The sequence below is a fragment of the Coregonus clupeaformis genome, chromosome 10 (assembly GCF_020615455.1).
Source record: "Coregonus clupeaformis isolate EN_2021a chromosome 10, ASM2061545v1, whole genome shotgun sequence".
Lineage (NCBI taxonomy): Eukaryota > Metazoa > Chordata > Actinopteri > Salmoniformes > Salmonidae > Coregonus > Coregonus clupeaformis.
The window spans coordinates 11,075,723-11,096,521 of NC_059201.1; the positions used below are offsets into that span (position 1 = coordinate 11,075,723).

The 20,799-nt window shown below is 43.2% G+C and overlaps 2 protein-coding genes across 5 annotated transcripts; both read right to left on the reverse strand.

Moving 5' to 3' along the window:
• Positions 1-17: 17 nt before the first annotated feature.
• On the reverse strand, positions 18-14,305 carry LOC121574877 (ADP-ribosylation factor-like protein 8B-A). Its single transcript, XM_041887529.2, has 7 exons — positions 14,009-14,305; positions 7,383-7,463; positions 7,202-7,275; positions 6,862-6,955; positions 6,678-6,745; positions 873-943; positions 18-647 (listed from the first exon to the last, which is right to left on the reverse strand). Exons 1-7 carry the CDS (start codon positions 14,129-14,131, stop codon positions 598-600), a joined length of 561 nt encoding a protein of 186 aa, XP_041743463.1. The 5' UTR covers positions 14,132-14,305; the 3' UTR covers positions 18-597.
• Positions 14,306-14,655: 350 nt separating this feature from the next.
• LOC121574876 (tumor necrosis factor receptor superfamily member 3) lies at positions 14,656-20,003 on the reverse strand. 4 transcript variants are annotated; one of them, XM_041887526.2, is made up of 7 exons: positions 19,757-20,003; positions 19,349-19,474; positions 16,956-17,090; positions 16,719-16,806; positions 16,546-16,616; positions 15,366-15,500; positions 14,656-15,148 (listed from the first exon to the last, which is right to left on the reverse strand). In XM_041887526.2, exons 1-7 carry the CDS (start codon positions 19,884-19,886, stop codon positions 15,039-15,041), a joined length of 795 nt encoding a protein of 264 aa, XP_041743460.1. In that variant the 5' UTR covers positions 19,887-20,003; the 3' UTR covers positions 14,656-15,038. The 4 variants fall into 4 exon arrangements, with proteins under 4 accessions (XP_041743460.1, XP_041743462.1, XP_041743461.1 ...); XM_041887528.2 differs by having other exon boundaries at positions 14,656-15,187; positions 15,347-15,500; XM_041887527.2 differs by having other exon boundaries at positions 14,656-15,187; positions 16,956-17,021; positions 19,757-20,002.
• Between the last annotated feature and the right edge of the window lie 796 nt (positions 20,004-20,799).

The following is a 20,799-nucleotide window of genomic DNA, read 5'->3' on the forward strand; positions in this document are numbered from 1 at the left end:
CCGGCTACGACAGAGCCTGGATATTAATGCCCATGATTTTGGAATGAGATGTTCGACAAGCAGGTGTCCACATACTTTTGGTCATGTAGTGAATGTCTATGTTCTTTCCCCTATAGCTTCACACAGGACTGTCTGGAGAACATGTATCATGATTAGAGGACCCAGTGAATGGCTAAACAACCCATCCTGAGGGTGTAGGATCGCTACACTAGTGTTATAGACAGTTGGGTTGTTGGGCTTACAGGTGTGGGAAACGCCTGTTGTTTAGCCCGTAGAATGCAAAAGGCAGACAGACTGAACCTCTCTCCGTTCAGGAGACTAAAGTAGCCCCTCATGGCAGAGGTGTAATGCCCATTCTGTGACTCATGGGATGTGGAATTTGGTATAGACCAGCGGGTACCATCTTTTAGTAGTGCAGTAGTATGGGGTTTTGTGGGGGAGAATCATGGGATGAAATTAGAACAACAGGGGGGCACGAGCGGGGGGAACAGTGCAGCAAGTTGGAGGGAACACTGTACATCATCATCACAGAGTGAACAGGGTGTGGCATGAGGGTAACATGGCAGATGGAGCTGGGAGGACAGAGTTCCTGTACTTTCAGCTTCTCCCAGATTTTGAGTGTTGGATGAGCCACTGCAGTGTGATATCTGGAAGGCAGGAGATGCATGGGGGTCAGTGTGAGACAGCAGGTGAAACACGAGACGCCTACAGTGGAGGGTAAGTATGATTGGGAATACACGGGGGACACAGGGTTATACTGTGTACGTGGCCACTTTGGGTGCACCATGTTATTGATCATTTGTTTCCTCTCCTACAGCCTTCCACTCAGAGAAGCAAACCGTTCCACCCTCCTTTGTCACCATCTTACTCACCTATGTTGTCTCTCTCTTTGCAGGAAATAGAATAGCAGCAAATCTCTCTGTCTTGAATAGCTGCCAAGTTCCTGTAGAAAGAAAGCGGTAAAAACTGATAACCTGCTATCAAATGTGTTACTGATGTTAATATTAACTGGTCAGCAGAGGGAGCTGTTTCCTTTTGAAAACCTGCATCATTTCTAAAAGCAGAACAGTACTAGCACAGAGTTTTCTAAACCCAGAGGTGCAACATCGCAAGACTTCTGGGAACGCTTGCGAAGCTGACCAGGCCCGGGGTTTTGCGTTTGAGAAATCAATGACAGAAGTGAAAAATTATTCCTTAGTTGTTAATTTTCTCGAAATGTAAAGACACAACATTCGAGCCAATGACTTATGTAGTTAGTGCTGAGCGACTAGTGCTTTTGAGATCGGTTCCGTTTTGGTTAGATTATTTAAAAAATAATAACGGTTTTGCACTATGCATTATGTGGGTTGAATGCTGTTAAACAGAATAAAACAATTAAAAGTCCCATGATGGTAGTGACTGCCCATTACTGCTTATCACTTATTAACCATAACTTATTCATATTACTATACTTTAATAAAATATTTCAGTTGTGTATATTACATTTGTTTTATTTGATGAATGTATTATTTCATTCCAAGTCATCATCTCATCTCTATAGAGCTGCTGCCTATGCTGTCTGACAAAATGAGTATTATGTAGTTCTTCAAAGTTAATAAGGCATACTTTTATGACTGCTGAATACCAACTATCAATCACTTAGATCATGTATTTTCAGGTAGAGATACCCTGCGAAGCAACTGCTCTCTATCCCTCTAGATTGCGCATTCTTCTGTCTTTTCGCTCATTCTCTCCCTAACTTAACGTAGCGGGCATAAAAGGAACACAGACTGGACAAGTAGGCGCGCAATGGATTATGGTCATTGCAGTTAGTTACCAAGCATTGAGCTCAAAGAAAAGAACAGAATGAAATGGAATTAAAATAATTGAAACAAATAATTAGTTGTTTAAAACTCGAGAAATTACAGAAATGTCGGTTAAATCGCTCTGCACTATAAGTAGTTGAACATGTTATTACTCCAACCTCGTGAAAGTGACAAACTGACACGCTTTCATTTTGGTTAAAAAAAACAACGTTATATCGAAGGATTGCCTAACTTCTCTTCTAAAGTAAAACCATTAGGTCTTTGCTGATGTGAGATTAGTAAGAGGATAGCAGTGCTCAAAACTCCAGCAAAGTACGTTCAAGAATGGTAACTAATCTTCCAAGGTAGTTACGGTCATAAGTATATTGTGATGTCACGAGAGGCTGTGTCCTGGAGGGACGTTACATCCCCCTGAGGTGGCTGCAAACCCAGACAGCTATGGCTCCATCTGCTGGTATGGTCGGGAACTCCACCCCTCTATGGCCAATCTTCCCACGCAGCTGAAACAAATCAGGAGCTGATGAGCTGAAGGTTTGTTGAAGGGAAGAGACACGGTCTCCAAGCTGGGCTCTCTGGAGGACAAGAGTGCTGCACGTCCACTTCCATGAGGAATATAAGGATTTGGAGATACTTACCTTTGGGAAATACTCACCTTTGGATATATGCACCTGTGGAAATACGTGTGGGACATTTGGAAGGACGTTTTGCTGGGTTGGCCACTAGCTGCAACGTGGAAGACAGTAAGACTGGGGAAAAGTTATTTGAGCGAGGAGAGTTATGATTTTGGATGTGGAAGAGACATCCCTGAACTGTTAACCCTTAAGAGCCACCAGAGAACAGTATTGTGTTATACTTTCGTTAGTTTCCCAAGACCTTTAATAAAATCCTTGTTTTGGTTGAACCTGGTCTCCTTGCACTACTTGAGCAATCCCGCTGAAAGCTGTGTAGCCTCTCGTGACGTCACAGATGGTGGAGAATACGGGCACGCTCAGCGTTAATAGTGCATGTCAGAGGAGGATACCGAAGGTTTGATCACCCAGTTTTCCAAGTTGGCCGTAGGCTCCCCGCCCGACTGAAATGGAGGACATATTGAAAGCCCTTGTTGCTGGCCAGCAAGCCCAGATGCAAGCAAACGTGGCTCTCTTGGAGGAGCAAAAGAAAGCCAACCTTCTGAAGGCAGAGGAATTGCAGTTGCAGAGACAGAGGGTGGTCCAAAATACCCGCCCAATAAAGGCAAGTGACTTTATATCTAAGATGGGAGCTACCGATGACATTGAGGCATACCTGCATGCATTTGAGGCCACGGCCACTAGGGAAGCCTGGCCCAAGCAACAGTGGGTTGGTCTGTTAGCCCCCTTTCTAACCGGGGAAGCGCTGAATGCTGTCCGGGACCTGGGCCCTGACCAGGTTACTGACTATGATGCCCTGAAGTCTGAGATCCTCAGCAGATATGGACTCACAAAGTTTGGTATGGCCCAGCGCTTTCACAGCTGGACCTTCCAACCAGACCAACCTCCTCGGGCGCAGATGCATGAACTGGTCCGAATCGCAAGGAAATGGCTGGATCCGCAGAGGAATACAGCAGCGGCGGTGGTGGAGGCCGTTGTGGTGGATCGTTACCTACGCGCCCTGCCTTATGAGGCAAAACGGTTCATCAGTCAACAGGCCTTGACCACGGCGGATCTGACCGTGGAAGCTGTGGAAAAGTACCAGGCCACAGCGGAGATGCTGAATGCTTCCCGAAAAGACCCCAGGAGTGCGGCCCCACCACAAATGGGAAGAACCCCGTCCAAAGGACCCCAAGGTCTCGAACCCAGCCACGTCAGGACTTATCCCGGCTCAGGGGGAGCCAGAAACCAGGCGGGTCCAAGAAGAGTACACCAGGAGGGGGAAACTTCGACAGTGTTACCGGTGTGGGGAGATGGGACATATCTCCTGGCAGTGTGGGAAACCAGCCGATGAACCTATGCCCACTGCGGAGTCCTCCAGCTCAGCACCCACACACCGTTTTGCCTCACTCTTGGGAGTCGTAGATGGCGGCCCAGATCGACCCCCCCACCTGCCCGGTAACTGTGAATCACCATGATGTGGAGGCCTTACTGGATTCTGGTAGCCGGGCCACCCTGGTGCGTAAGGATTTGGTGGGCCCAACGTGTCTGACCCCGGGGAAAGTCCTCCCAGTTTCCTGTGTCCATGGGGACACCAGAGAATACCCCATTACTGAACTTACAATGACCAGCACACGGGGAACCATACACACGACGGCGGGGGTGGTTGATTCCCTCCCCGTCCCTGTCCTAATTGGACGAGACTGCCCAACCTTTTACCCACTCTGGAGAGAGTCTCAGGAGAGGATAACCCGAGTACCTCGGAAACGGAGAGGCAAGACTCATCCTGGGAAGGCTCCGGTGCAATCCTCCGAGTTACTCACTCCCGCCCGGGCTCTGATAGGGATGGCAGGTGCCCAGACCGACACAGAGACGGAGCTACAGAATCTGGACAAAGAACTGTCTGGTCTGAAGGGGACCGCTGAGAGGTATCGTTTGTTAAAGCAACAGTTAGACATGAAGACAGAAGAGTTAGATATCCTCCAGGCTAAACTCCAACAGAGCTCCTTCCATAAGCAACAGGAGGAGCTGGAGAGGCTGCGCAGGACCATCGAGGAGTGTGAGGAGACCCTGCGCAGTAGTAAGGAGGTCCAGAAGAAGGCAGAGGAGAAGTACAAGGTGTTGGAGAACAAGATGAAGAATGCGGAGGCAGAGAGAGAGAAGGAACTGAAAGCTGCTCAACAGAAGCTAAACTCTGCTAAAACCAAGGCTGATGCGTTCAGTAAGAAACTCAAGGAGAGACAACAGGAGGCTGAGTCCCTGGTCCTAGAGGTGGAGGAGTTGAAGAGAGAGCAGGCTGGCAAGCACCACGGCAATGCGGACGCCCTCTCCCGGCGTGATGCCTTCTTCGCTGCCTTTACCCCGACGAGGACGTCGGTCCCGAGGAGGGGGATGTGTGATGTCACGAGAGGCTGTGTCCTGGAGGGACGTTACATCCCCCTGAGGTGGCTGCAAACCCAGACAGCTATGGCTCCATCTGCTGGTATGGTCGGGAACTCCACCCCTCTATGGCCAATCTTCCCACGCAGCTGAAACAAATCAGGAGCTGATGAGCTGAAGGTTTGTTGAAGGGAAGAGACACGGTCTCCAAGCTGGGCTCTCTGGAGGACAAGAGTGCTGCACGTCCACTTCCATGAGGAATATAAGGATTTGGAGATACTTACCTTTGGGAAATACTCACCTTTGGATATATGCACCTGTGGAAATACGTGTGGGACATTTGGAAGGACGTTTTGCTGGGTTGGCCACTAGCTGCAACGTGGAAGACAGTAAGACTGGGGAAAAGTTATTTGAGCGAGGGAGAGTTATGATTTTGGATGTGGAAGAGACATCCCTGAACTGTTAACCCTTAAGAGCCACCAGAGAACAGTATTGTGTTATACTTTCGTTAGTTTCCCAAGACCTTTAATAAAATCCTTGTTTTGGTTGAACCTGGTCTCCTTGCACTACTTGAGCAATCCCGCTGAAAGCTGTGTAGCCTCTCGTGACGTCACAATATAGATTAGAAAAAAGAACAATAGAAAATGTGACTACAATATCTACCTTTTTGGGCGACCCGACCAAATAGACATTGAAATGTGAGCTATAGATCTTTCATTCGCATTGAAAGCAAGCCTAAGAAGTGGTAGATCTGTTCTATGTGTGCTATTTCTATGCTTTCCGTTCTTTAAGTTTTGTTTTTGTGTCTTTTACTTTCGGTTTTGTACACCAGCTTCAAACAGCAGAAAATTATGGAAAAGGTATTTCACAGCAGTTTAGATGGTACAATGACTCTCTACACAATGGACTGCTTGTTTTGTCACAAACTGAAATTAAGCAAACTATTAGAATTTTAGTAACCAGGAAATGGTGGAACGATTTCTGCATAGTGCATATTTAAATAAAGTAATTGTGTGTGATATGAATGTCTTTGTCCTGCTACTATATTAGTGTATCCATCTTGAAGTGGATAAGCACAACCAAGATCACAGCATGGAAGAAAACTGAAAAGCTATTTTGTTTAAAAGTTTGTAGGAGGAACAATTGTGTTAGTGCTTAATTGACGTCAAAATGTCAGGGATGCCATCACCATTTCATAAGTACCCTGTTAAACCTGAAATATTATATGAGAAGCACATGATCAGAATATAAATGATAGCTTGACAAAGGCCCTAACTCAAAATGGCAATTTTCAATATCCATTTCCAGACCACAATAGAAATGTCTTGACTTTTTTGTGATATCCCTGTCACGTTTTTTAAATGTATTTACAGTGAGTATACATGTGTTGGCAAATAAAATCAATCAAGGCACAATGAGAGAGGGACGACTCCTCCGTCATTTAGTTAGAATGAATATTCTTAACAGGGGGATGTAGAGTTGCATCAGATGCTGTGTGATTATTCATTGGGTGTTGTTATTCATCGAGTGGCGCAGTGGTCTAAGGCGCAGTGGTCTAAGGCAGTGCAGGCTGTGCCACTAGAGATCCTGGTTCGAATCCAGGCTCTGTTGTAGCCGGCCGTGACCGGGAGACCCATGGGGCGGCGCGCAATTGGCCCAGCGTCGTCCAGGGTAGGGGAGGGAATGGCCGGCAGGGATGTAGCTCAGTTGATAGAGCATGGTGTTTGCAACGCCAGGGTTGTGGGTTCGATTCCCACAGGGGGTATGAAAAAAATAATAATGTAAGTCGCTCTGGATAAGAGCGTCTGCTAAATGACGTAAAATGTAAAAAATTACTGATGTGGGTTTACTACTAGGAAATGACTCATATTCTCTTCATACTCACATGTTTTCAATGAGCTGCTTCTCGTCTAGAGCACTGGGGATATCTCTTTTGTTGCCAAGAACCAAAATCTAAAAAGAACAACCACAGTTTAGCTCATGTGCCAGAAATGCTTGCTGATCATATTAAGAAACGCCCTCATTTACATGAATTCATTCAGCAGTTTCGGAAGAGTAGGCTTACTTACAGGAATTCCTTGCAACTGAGGCTTATCTAACAAATTGTGCAGCTCATTTCTGGAAGCCTCCACCTTCTCACGGTCAGCTGCGTCCACCATGTATCTAAAGAATTCAAATATTAAAAAAAAAACATGGCACAAATTTAAAAACGCATCTAAAATAATGTGTTGTGCATACTCTAAAGAAATGGACGTGCTCAAAACATGCCCAACTCAATGTTCGAACACTGACTGGTATCCACTGAACATGTCTCTTAAGACTAACAGAACAATCAACATTCCGGTGCTCTTCCTGCATTAACATTTTACCCATGCAGACTGACAGAAATGGACAAACTCAGATACTCACACAATTGCGTTAACTCCCCGACAGTAACGTTCCCACATGCTCCTGAACCTCGGCTGCCCTCCTATATCCCAGATCTGGAAAACCAGAGGTCAGAAAATTAGTCTAGGTATGCATTTTCATTTAATTTTATAATCATGCAGTAGGTATAGATTGCCAGTCACTGTAGTGACTGAAGACCTACCTTGATGGTAACGTTGCCTTTTGTGACCTTCCTCATGTTGAATCCAACTGTAGGGATCATGTCTTCACTAAAATGCCCAGACTGAACAAGAAGAGAGAAGACCATTGATCACTTGAGTGATTGTACAAGCTGAGCTGACATGGAACAAACATGGAAAAGCTAGGTCAAAGTGTTCCTAATTCTAACATGTCGTCTGGAATTGCCACCTGTATACAAGGCCTAACTAAAATGGTATACCAGAGACATAAACCTAATTGTCGTTGACTAGGGTGTGTTCGTAAATTCACTCTGGATATCTACTCAGATTTATAATAATAATAATAATAATAATAATAATAATAATAATAATATGCCATTTAGCAGACGCTTTTATCCAAAGCGACTTAGTCATGTGTGCATACATTTTTACGTATGGGTGGTCCCGGGGATCGAACCCACTACCCTGGCGTTACAAGCGCCATGCTCTACCAATTGAGCTACAGAGGACCACACTCTTGTCTGAGTGTGCCAGAGCGCAAAATAACTGATGAATTTACAAACGCCCAACACCCGATGAATATGACCGGTGTCAGTAAAGGTCTGCAAAAAGTTTTTCAATTGTTGCCAGCAGCAGTTAGTCACCAACGCTCTAGATAACATGGAAACAGCCTAACCAGCTCTGCTAGGGTGAGTAAAATGGTCAGAGTGAGGTGTTCTCTCATTTGTGTCTGCAAGTAGCTAGTAAGCTCGGCCAGAGCGTCAGTGTGCGCTCTGAATTTACTAACAGACAATCTGACAACGCTCAGAATTTACGAACGACCCAGAGCACACTCTGGCACACTGGAATGCACCCCATATTTTGCACATTTCCTGTTATTCTGTATTTTAAAAACTTCTCACGTGCTAAAAGTTTAGTGGTAGTTGAACAAGTGCCATTGAGCCTACAGGCTTGTAAGGGGTCACAACCTCTAGAGGAAATATGTTTGTCATGCAGACAAGTTTCAGGTTTTAAAGGAGCCAATCTTCTATCTCCTAAGAACCCTGTTTTAAAAGAAGAATAGGTGCAGGGAGGGAGAGGGAATTTAAAGGTCCAATACAGCCATTTTTATCACAATATCAAATCATTTCTGGGTAACAATTAAGTACCTTACTTGTGACTGTTAAATTAAAATGGTCAAAAAGAAACAAAAATAGCTTCTTAGCAATTTCTCAAGCAATAATTGTGCTAGGACTGTCTGGGAGTGGTCTGAATGGGGAGGGGAAAACTGAAAACTAGCGGTTATTGGCAAATCAACTTTTATTTGTAACATGCATCGAAAACAACCGGTGTAGACTAAGAGTGAAATGTTTTACTTACGGGTCTTTTTCCAACAATGCAGAATTAAAGATAAAAAATACACGAGGAATACACACACAGTGAATAACCAATAATGAGTAAAAGAGGTTTGGCAGAGAGGTTTGGAACTTTTATTGGTCTATTAACTAATTTGGTCTATTAACCAAAACTCCATCCCACCAAAACAGGCTGAAATTTCAGGTGGTCTTTTCAAACAGCTCTTCCACTAAAAGGTGCAGTGTGGAAATATAAAACACAGGAAAATCACGTTTTTGACTGCACTTGGCCTTTAAAAGAGCAATGCGAATGGTGTCTTTTTAGCTGTAGTGTCTGAAGGTCTATTGATTTTGCTGACATTTGCAAATGGTGTAATAGATGAACTTTACTCTGCTTTGCTGAAGCATCTGGAAAGCATTGCTACATAGGCTTCTTGGAATAGAGGACATTTGGAGATATGTGGAGGCCAGGGATTGGTCTATCTAAAACCACCCATCTTATGTTACATAGGATAAATACCATGTTTGAACAAAGGACGAGGAAAACAACATATTAACAGATTGGGCCGTTGTTCTCCAGATATCTGCAGATGTCTGTAAATTGATACTGTGATCTTTGATACAATAAACCTTTATAATCAAAGTACAGTGTAAGCAGACTTCTTATCATCACAGCATAATTAGCAACATATTTTTAGATACCACATAGCCAACCCTAAATCATAGGCTACACTCTCGATGACAGGACAGGGAAATCATTCTGCAGTCTACTCACTTTGTCCTTTACTTGAACCCAAACAGTATCCGAGCAAGACACATGCTTTGTCTGGCGCACACTAGTAACAGCACATGACTTGATTAGTCACATGACCAGGCCAAAGTAGAAGTGAGTGCAGCGGTCTCATGACTGAAGCCTGGCTGGAAACACCACCACCCTAACATATTACAACTAACCAGATGGGCCCTTCCCCATCAAAGGCATCTCATTCACTACAACAACAACACTGACTGACTCTCAGAATGAGTCAGTAGTGTTACTCACTCTACATCCTATCAGAAATACCTGGAATTATAGGCTACCTGGAAGTTTTTTAGGTATCAAATCGTGATCTTTATTATATTGTTAGATATGACAGTAGAAAACAGAATGCCTAGGTGTTATGAGGCAAGAATGCTGCTGAAGGAAGTCAGAGCACAGAATGGAATGGTATCAAACACATGGTTTGGGCTGTGACGGTACCAGTATAACAATGTTTTTTCCATGGCAAAAATGAAAATACGAGGCAGACCAAACTCTTTGGTCCTTTGAAAAACTGCTGTATGCTGAATAGTGTGCTATAGCTTGGAAAATAAAATGTGACTTTGGATGACAACATAATGATGCTTGTTTCCAACATTTGGGCGGTTTTCCTAAATAAGTTAAATCCGCTTAGTGTTTTGTTTCCATGCCACGTTACTAACGAGTACCACGATACTGGTATCGTCCCGGCCCTAGCGAGCAGTATGCAACTGAGATTCTCCCAATGACACTGTGGCAGTAGGGGGAGCCCTCCAACTCTGGACCATCGCGTTACACTCCGAATCCAATTATACCTGTCCATGCAGTGTCAGGAGTCACGACTCAGGAGCCATCCTACTTACAGCCCCTGTTTACAATGGAAACGTTGTTATTTTTGTTTTTTTGACCAATCACATCAGATCTTTTCACATCAGATTGGTCAAAAGACCAATTAGTGAAAAACAAATCAGAATTCGGCCTATCTCCCTGTACTGAGAATAGGTAAATGCTATGTCCAGGATAAATTACAATGTCGGCATAACTTCAACAACACGCGGTGCAAACAGTATCTGGTTTCACATCAGATGATAAACCAAAACTAGCTACAGCCTCAGAGGCATATGACATCAAACCAATCCATCCAGAGCCCTGTAGATAACATGTTCAATGATGCGATCCCTATCATCATCCTCCTCCGGACTTTATTATAGCCTACCATATATATATATAAACTCATCAAAAAAAGAAACATCCCTTTTTCAGGGCACTGTCTTTCAAAGATCCAGTGAAGAGGCGACTCCGGGATGCTGACCTTCTAGGCAGAGTTGCAAAGAAAAAGCCATATCTCAGACTGGCCAATAAAAATAAAAGATTAAGATGGGCAAAAGAACACTGGACTTTTTCTTTGCAACTCTGCCTAGGTCAGCATCCCGGAGTCGCCTCGTCACTGTTGACGTTGAGACTGGTGTTTTGCGGGTACTATTTAATGAAGGTGCCAGTTGAGGACCTGTGAGGCATCTGTTTCTCAAACTAGACACTAATGTATTCGTCCTCTTGCTCAGTTGTGCACCGGGGCCTCCCACTCATCTTTCTATTCTGGTTAGAGCCAGTTTGCGCTTTTCTGTGAAGGGAGTAGTACACAGCGTCGTACGAGATCTTCAGTTTCTTGGAAATTTCTCGCATGGAATAGCCTTCATTTCTCAGAACAAGAATAGACTGACGAGTTTCAGAAGAAAGTTATTTGTTTCTGGACATTTTTATCCTGTAATCGAACCCACAATTGCTGATGCTCCAGATACTCAACTAGTCTCAAGAAGGCCAGTTTTATTGCTTATTTAAATCAGCACAACAGTTTTCAGCTGTGCTAACATAATTGCAAAAGGGTTTTCAAATGATCAATTAGCCTTTTAAAATGATAAACTTGGATTAGCAAACACAACGTGCCATTGGAACACAGGACTGATGGTTGCTGATAATGGGCCTCTGTGCGCCTATGTAGATATTCCATTAAATATCAGCCGTTTCCAGCTACAATAGCCATTTACAACATTAACAATGTCTACACTGTATTTCTGATCAACTTTATGTTATTTTAATGGACAAAAAAAATGCTTCTCTTTCGAAAACAAGGACATTTCTAAGTGACCCCAAACTTTTGAACGGTAGTGTATATAGAGCCTTCGGAAAGTATTCAGACCCCTTGACTTTTTCCACATTTTGTTACGTTACAGCTTTACTCTAAAATTTATTAAATAAAATAAAATCCTCAGCTTTCTACACACAATACCCCATAATGACAAAGCAAAAACAGGTTATACATTTTTGCAAATTTATAAAACATAATCAGAAATACTGTATTTACATAAGTATTCAGACCCTTTGATATAAGACACAAAATTGAGCTCAGGTGCATCCTGTTTCCATTGATCATCCTTGAGATGTTTCTACAACTTGGAGTCCACCTGTGGTAAATTCAATTGATTGGACATGATTTGGAAAGGCACACACCTGTCTATATAAGGTCCCACAGTTGACAGTGCATGTCAGAGCAAAAACCAAGCCATGAGGTCGTTTGGAATTGTCCGCAGAGCTCCAAGACAGGATTGTGTCGAGGCACAGATCTGGGAAAGGGTACCAAAAAAATGTCTGCAACATTGAAGGTCCCCAAGAACACATTGGCCTCCATCATTCTTAAATGGAAGAAGTTTGGAACCACCAAGACTCTTCCTAGAGCTGGCCGCCCGGTCAAACTGAGCAATCGGGGGAGAAGGGCCTTGGTCAGGGAGGTGACCAAGAACCCGATGGTCACTCTGACAGAGCTCCATATTCTCTGTGGAGATGGGAGAACCTTCCAGAAGGACAACCATCTCTGCAGCACTCCACCAATCAAGCCTTTATGGTTGTGTGGCCAGACGAAAGCCACTCCTCAGTAAAAGGCACATGACAGCCCACTTGGAGTTTGCCAAAAGGCCCCTAAAGGACTCTCAGACCATGAGAAACAAGGTTCTCTGGTCTGATGAAACCAAGATTGAACTCTTTGGCCTGAATGCTAAGCATCACGTCTGGAGGAAACCTGCCACCATCCCTACAGTGAAGTTGTGGTGGCAGCATCATGCCCTTTTAGTGTAAGAGCTGTTTGAAAAAACAAAATGTCAGCCTGTTTTGGTAGGATGGAGTTTTAGCCTTCCATGGTGACATCACCATGTGGTAAATGAGTTAATAGACCAATAAGAAATAGTTCCAAACCTCTCTGCCAATAACAGCACATTTTCAGTTTTCCCCTCCCCACTCAAATCAATCCCAGATAGTCCTAGCAAAATTATTGCTTGAGAAATAGCTTTTTTCTAAAAAGCTATTTGTTTATTTTCGACCATTTTAATTGAAAACAATCACAGTAAGGTACTTAATTGTTACCAAGAAATTATAATATTGAGATAGATGGCTGCATTGGACCTTTAAGTCAACCCCTGATGGCCAGCCAGCTGATGGCCAATAATTGTGCCTGCTCTGGGAAAATAATGGCTAGACAGCTAGCCCAGCCTAAATGTCCGCCAGAGGGCGTTATTATTCCTGATGTTGTTTGTCCTCCAACGTAAACTCGGATGTTGCGTACAGTGTTCTGACCAGGGGCCTATTCATTACTGATTCTGTTGCAAAACGTTTCTTAGATGGAATCTAACAAAACAAAACGGGGCGGGACCTACCTGAATTTCTCCAATACAAACTCTCGTTTTACTTGTTTGGACCAATGATTACACCCCTGGGGTAAACAGACTGCTGGAAACTGATTGGCTGAACGGGGTACCCAACATCCGGAAGTAGCATTAGCCACTAACACGGTGGTGGAAAATATATATTTTTAAGGCCGTGCATATATTTACCACGTTTCTTTTAGGTCAGCGCACCATTATCGAGTTAAGGAGGATGTTTTTATTAATTATTTTGACCCCTTTTTCGTGATATGCAATTGGTATCACCAGCTGGGCAGATTACGTTCGGACGTTAGAAGACAAATGACGTCAGGAATAATACGGCCCTGTGGTGGACATTAGGGCTATAGTTAGCCAAGCTGTTACTTGGCCTGGTGTTGTAGCTAGTAAAAATGGAAGTTGACAGCTAATTTGGCTAATTAGCTAACTAATCCAGATGTTTTAGCAAGAAACCTAGACTAGCGAGCAAAATATAATATTTAGCAAAATTCAAAAAAAGTGGTTAAACAGTCCTCTGATTCTTGCCATTAAACCACACAAATCAACATATTTTACTAGATAGCTAGCTAGTTAGCGGCTAACCTTACAAACTAGCGAAATAGCTAAGTATGACTTGTGCTAGCTAGCTATGTTTCTATTGTACGTTAACGTTAGCTAGCTGGCTAACTTTGCGTAAGAAAATTGTCAGATAGCCTAGTCAATCAAGCCTATAGTTAAAATGGACGATAAGTCGATATTGCTGATGTCGCTAGCTTGTTAGTGTTTACGTAACTAGAAACTACTGTAACTAGCTGCTAACATTAGCTACCAGCAAAATAAAAACTTACAGCTATAACGTTAACAAATGTGGTTTTCCCCGAGTGTTGAAGTCCAACCAGAGTCAACTCCATCTCCTCTTTCCAAAAGAGGGACTTGAACCAGTCCAAAAGCCGGTTTATAAGTGCCAACATCTTGAAGTTGATATTACTACTCAACTTCAACAAAAAGCTGCCAGTGTTGTGGCGTTCGCACAAGTATGGAGGAAGTGCTTGGTGCTGTCATATGACTTGCGGACGCGCAAGAAACGCTTCCTTTCTTCTGTCCCTTCATATGCAGTCACTGTGAGAAACTCAATTTCTCCTCCTCGCGTCCTCTCTCCTTGCCATCCAATGGGTTTTGAGAAGGGAGGAGGAGAAATTGAGTTTCTCACAGTGACTGCATATGAAGGGACAGAAGAAAGGAAGCGTTTCTTGCGCGTCCGCAAGTCATATGACAGCACCAAGCACTTCCTCCAGACGCAAGGAATAAGCAATTGAGATTATCCCACTGTTCTACATCTGTCCAGTGTCCTCTCTTCCTTCCTTGCCCCCTTTACTATGCTCAATTTTGATGGTTTCTTTCTATCCATCCAATTTGGGTAGATTTGCGACACTGACACGATGTTCAGCAGCCTATCGTCCACTGCTTGATAAAACAAATCACAAATAGTCAGATAGTCATTTTATACATTTATTTATTTATTCTGAAACCCAAAAAGTACAGGAATAAGCCTTTTTATGATCTGTAGAGGTAAAAACCTTGTTATAAGGTCTCTTTTTATAGGCTATCATACCCACTTATAAAATCAAGTGATTTGACACAATAGCCTACACATTGTTAATGGAACTTACATTAATTTGACATTGATTGCATTGATTTCGTATTTTTTTATTTTTTATTATCAGGAATTAGAAGATGCCTCTTTACATGTTTTTGTCATAGCTGAGAGAACTTAATGTTCTGATCAGGATTTTACATGAGTATTATCATTCTTCTTAAGAAAGAGTAAAAAAAAGTATTAATTGTGCAAAAAAGTAAGAAAAGCTGTAGAAATAATAATTAGCATTGATGAAAGGACAGCAGACTCTGTCTGGCATGGTCCTTGGTTTCAACCTGCTGGATGAGCTGGCCACCACTCTCCTCCTTTGACAGCGGGCAGCCACATATATCTGGGGAAGTGATGGAAATACTTGTAGCAGGACAGTTCACTGAGGGAGAAAGGATTGTGAAAAGGCTGTTTTGAACACATCAGTATTTGAACTTTACATCTGAATACTGTAATTCATTCGAGAATACAATGTCGCCTATGCTTTATGTTCCAAAGTATTCCAAAATTACAGACACACAGTGTCAACGACTTAACCTACTCTGTGGTAGGCTACTCACTGGCTTCAGGCTTCTTGTGTCTGATTATCCTGATACAGGCATGAGTGAGGAACGCCAGGAGAGTGACAGTAAAGAAGAAGGAGCCAATGGCCAGAATCAGCTGAATGGAACCCCCGTCCTCTTTGTTTCCTGCCGCTGATGAACAGTCAAACAATTAGATCTACCCAAATATACTACATGGCCAAAAGTATATGGACACCCCTTCAAATTAGTGGATTTTGATATTTCAGCCACACCGTTGCTGACAGGTGTATAAAATCGAGCACACAGCCATGCAATCTCCATAGACAAACACTGGCAGTAGAATGGTCCATACTGAAGTGCTCAGTGACTTTCAACGTTGCACCGTCATAGGATGCCACCTTTCCAACAAGTCTGTTTGTCAAATTTCTACCCTGCTAGAGCTGCCCCGGTCAACTGTAAGTGCTTTTATTGTGAAGTGGAAACGTCTAGGAGCAACAACGGCTAAGCAGAACGGGACCGCGAGTGCTAAAGTGCGCAATGCCAAGCGTCGGCTGGAGTGGTGTAAAGCTTGCCGCTATTGGACTCTGGAGCAGTGGAAACGCATTCGCTGGAGTGATGATTCACACTTCACCATCTGGCAGTCCAATGGACAAATCTGGGTTTGGCGGATGCCAGGAGAATGCTACCTGCCCGAATGCATAGTGCCAACTGTAAAGTTTGGTGGAGGACGAATAATGGTCTGGGGCTGTTTTTCATGGTTCGGGCTAGGCCCCTTAGTTCCAGTAAAGGGAAATCTTAAGGCTACAGCATACAACGACATTCTAGACGATTTCATACAGAAAGGTTTTGTTGAGATCGGTGTGGAAGAACTTGACTGGCCTGTACAGAGCCCTGACCTCAACCCCATCAAACACCTTTGGGATGAATTGGAACGCCGACTGCGAGCCAGGCCTAATCGCCCAACATCAGTGCCCGACCTCACTAATGCTCGTGGATGAATGGAAGCAAGTCCCCACAGCAATGTTCCAACATCTAGTGGAAAGCCTTCCCAGAAGAGTGGAGGCTGTTATAGTAGCAAAGGGGGATGAACTTTATGAATGCCCATGATTTTGGAATTAGATGATCGACAAGCAGGTGTCCATATACTTTTGGCCATGTAGTGTACATTGGAAATTACTGTGAATTGGGATTTGTTTGACTGTAATTGCCAACATACCATGTATGCCACATTTTGAGTTATGGGTCTTGTTCCCAGGGAAGATCACAACAAGTCCATGTGCACCACACCTGTTGGTGACAAGGTATTACAAGTTATTTTGGAGCCACTAGAAACATTTCACATGATAGCTAAAAGTGATATCTGGCTACTTTTCAAAACAGTGTTCTTACTGTGTCAACAGTTTGCAGTGACCATGTTCAGTGTCAGAGTATGTATTATTAGGACATGGGACACATTTCCAAGTGTACTCCCTGGAACCTGTAAATGGAAAACATCCTTCAGGTTAGCAGTGGTACAGACATGCCTGTCAATCACTTCCCAACATTAAGATGTTGTTGTTTTTTGCTGCATTTGTAAACGGAGTCAATGACAAGTAGTAGAGGAAAGAAAACATATGACAGTCTTACCTGTCCTTTTCAGTTCCTCCCCCTTGCGGCATATCTTTTCCTTTTCACATTTTGAGCATTCGTGGTCTGAGCACAGGAAACCAGAGCCACACACACAGTTTGTATTAGCGGTTGTGGTGCACACTCTTGTATAGCCTGCCCAGAAAAGCAAAGCGAGAAACAAGACTACCAGGTGAGAGTCCAGTATTTCAGTAGAGACATTTACAAACCATGACATGAATGAACAGTGTGAGCCTCTCTGTGTGCCTGTCCCAACAACCACCACTTTCCTGTCATTCTCTCTGTGTGCCTGTCCCAACAACCACCACTTTCCTGTCATTCTCTCTGTGTGCCTGTCCCAACAACCACCACTTTCCTGTCATTCTCTCTGTGTGCCTGTCCCAACAACCACCACTTTCCTGTCATTCTCACAACCACCACTTTCCTGTCATTCTCTCTGTGTGCCTGTCCCAACAACCACCACTTTCCTGTCATTCTCTCTGTGTGCCTGTCCCAACAACCACCACTTTCTGTCATTCTTTCTTTTCTGTCATTAGTCATTTTGACCATTGAGGGTCGCTCAACAACCTAAGTGTAGGACGCTAATGTTTTTTCAGAGCTAGACCAATAGAATGTTTTGTTTATGCCACCTGTCATCCACAGGAGGTTGGTGGCACCTTAATTGAGGAGGACAGGCTTGTGGTAATGGCTGGAGCGGAATTGGTGGAATGGTATCAAATACAGTTGAAGTCGGAAGTTTACATACACATTAGCCAAATACATTTAAACTCAGTTTTTCACAATTCCTGACATTTAATCCTAGTAAAGATTCCCTTTCTTAGGTCAGTTAGGCTCACCACTTTATTTGAAGAATGTGAAATGTCAGAATAATAGTAGAGAGAATGATTTATTTCAGCTTTTATTTCTTTCATCACATTCCCAGTGGGTCAGAAGTTTACATACACTCAATTAGTATTTAGTAGCATTTCCTTTAAATTGTTTAACTTGGGTCAAACATTTTGGGTAGCCTTCCCCAAGCTTCCCACAATAAGTTGGGTGAATTTTGGCCCATTCCTCCTGACAGAGCTGCTGTAACTGAGTCAGGTTTGTAGGCCTCCTTGCTCGCACACGCTTTTTCAGTTCTGCCCACAAATGTTCTATAGGATTGAGGTCAGGGCTTTGTGATGGCCATTCCAATACCTTTACTTTGTTGTCCTTAAACCATTTTGCCACGACTTTGGAAGTATGCTTGGGGTCATTGTCCATTTGAAAGACCAATTTGCGACCAAGCTTTAACTTCCTGACTGATGTCTTGAGATGTTGCTTCAATATATCCACATAATTTTCCTTCCTCATGATGCCATCTATTTTGTGAAGTGCACCAGTCCCTCCTGCAGCAAAGCACCCCCACAGCATGATGCTGCCACCCCGTGCTTCACGGTTCGATGGTCGTTATGGCCAAACAGTTCTATTTTTGTTTCATCAGACCAGAGGACATTTCTCCAAAAAGTGCAATCTTTGTCCCCATGTGCAGTTGCAAACCGTAGTCTGGCTTTTTTATGGCAGTTTTGGAGCAGTGGCTTCTTCCTTGCTGAGCGGCCTTTCAGGATATGTCGATATAGGACTCGTTTTACTGTGGATATAGATACTTTTGTACCTGTTTCCTCCAGCATCTTCACAATGTCCTTTGCTGTTGTTCTGGGATTTATTTGCACTTTTCGCACCAAAGTACGTTCATCTCTAGGAGACAGAACGCGTCTCCTTCCTGAGCGGTATGACGGCTGCATGTTCCCATGGTGTTTATACTTGCGTACTATTGTTTGTACAGATGGACGTGGTACCTTCAGGCGTTTGGAAATTGCTCCCAAGGATGAACCAGACTTGTGGAGGTCTACAATTTATTTTCTGAGGTCTTGGCTGATTTCTTTTGATTTTCCCAGGATGTCAAGCAAAGAGGCACTGAGGTAGGCCTTGAAATACATCTACAGGTACACCTCCAATTGACTCAAATGATGTCAATTAGCCTATCAGAAGCTTCTAAAGCCATGACATCATTTTCTGGAATTTTCCAAGCTGTTTAAAGGCACAGTCAACTTAGTGTATGTAAACCTCTGACCCACTGGAATTGTGATACAGTGAAATAATCTGTCTGTAAACAATTGTTGGAAAAATTACTTGTGTCATGCACAAAGTAGATGTCCTAACCGACTTGCCAAAACTATAGTTTGTTAACAATAAATTTGTGGAGTGGTTGAAACACTTAGGTTGGAGTCATTAAAACTCGTTTATGTAAACTTCTGACATCAACTGTATATCAAACACGTGTTTAATGCCATACCATTTGCTCCGTTCCGATCATTATTATGAGTCGTCCTCCCCTCAGCAGCCTCCTGTGGTGTCGTCATAACCCTTACCGTGTTGGCATTTGAGGCATGGTTGACAATCCTCAAAGAGGTCATTGGACTCAGAGTAGGAGCCCACTGGGCAGTCACCACAGTCAGTTTTGGTGCTCGCTGTGCACTGCTTCTTTAAAAATGTGCCTATGAGCCAGCCAGTCAGAGATCAACTCAATATTAGTCCAGTTGTATTCTTACATGAATCAAGTATTTGTCACATTGTGACAAAGAATGACAAGCAAAGCATATGTGTAAAAATAAAACAAACTCACAATATAGGGTGCCAACAAAACATTTACCTTAATAATCAGAAGGATTTACATTTGGAATGAATATGTTATATTTTTATAATACCATTTATGTTTCCATGATATCCACTCTACTGAGTTGTAGTTAAAAGTTAAAAAATGAACAGGCAAGTCTTACCTGGTGGACAAAGTTCACAACATTTGCCATCTTTCTCATACGAATCCTTGCATTGTTGATCAGCTGCTAAAGCCATAGTCCAAAAGTACAGAAGACAGATGACTGTCATATGGATGTATTGAATGGCCATTATGTTTAGCACCCTCTCGTTTCTCCCCCAATTGTTTTATGTACTGTACGCAGTGACGTCAGGTATCTCTCTCTCTCTCTGTGTGTGTCTGTGTCTGTGTGTGGGCATGTGAGTATGTGGTAAGCAATCGAGGAAGCAAGTGTTTCTGTGACGTTTATCCAGCTGAAGCAATCTATGATGTGTATGAATGGTGAGTTTGACAGTAGACCTAGGTACATACGCTGTATGTGAGAGTCTCTCTCTCTCTCTCTCTCTCTCTCTCTCTCTCTCTCTCTCTCTCCTCTCTCTCTCCCAATGTGCTAACTTTTTTTTCTTCCATAAAATGTATTTGGTATCAGCGTTGCTGGCTTCATTAAAAACTCTTTACCTGATGAATTTTGGATGTCCTTGGTCTTATTTCTTTTTTAGAGGACCTACACGAGGCCAACTCTACCATATTATCCTGGATGTATACTTACACACTCGGTCTCATTACTTTGCATGAATGATATCTCTGAACTTTAAACAATGCAAAATCATTTGTTTAGCTTCTTTCTATTCTGTGTATGAAAGAGCTAGCATGCGCTGAAATCTACGCCCACCTTGAGGTATAGAACCGCACACTGGGCGAAATGGGAAAAGAACAGTGTATTACCCTTACCAATAAAGACATGCTCCGGTACTTTGGCGACTAAGAAAGTATTTTTTAATAATAATAGTATGCCATTTAGCAGACGCTTTTATCCAAAGCGACTTACAGTCATGCGTGCATACATTTTTTTTTGTGTGTATGGGTGGTCCCGTGGATCGAACCCAGTACCTTGGCGTTACAAGCACCGTGCTCTACCAGCTGAGCTACAGAGGACCACTACAACTGCTGGGCCTTGAGTGACCCCACCTTCAAGCTAATTAGCAGTCATTCTGACTGCAACAT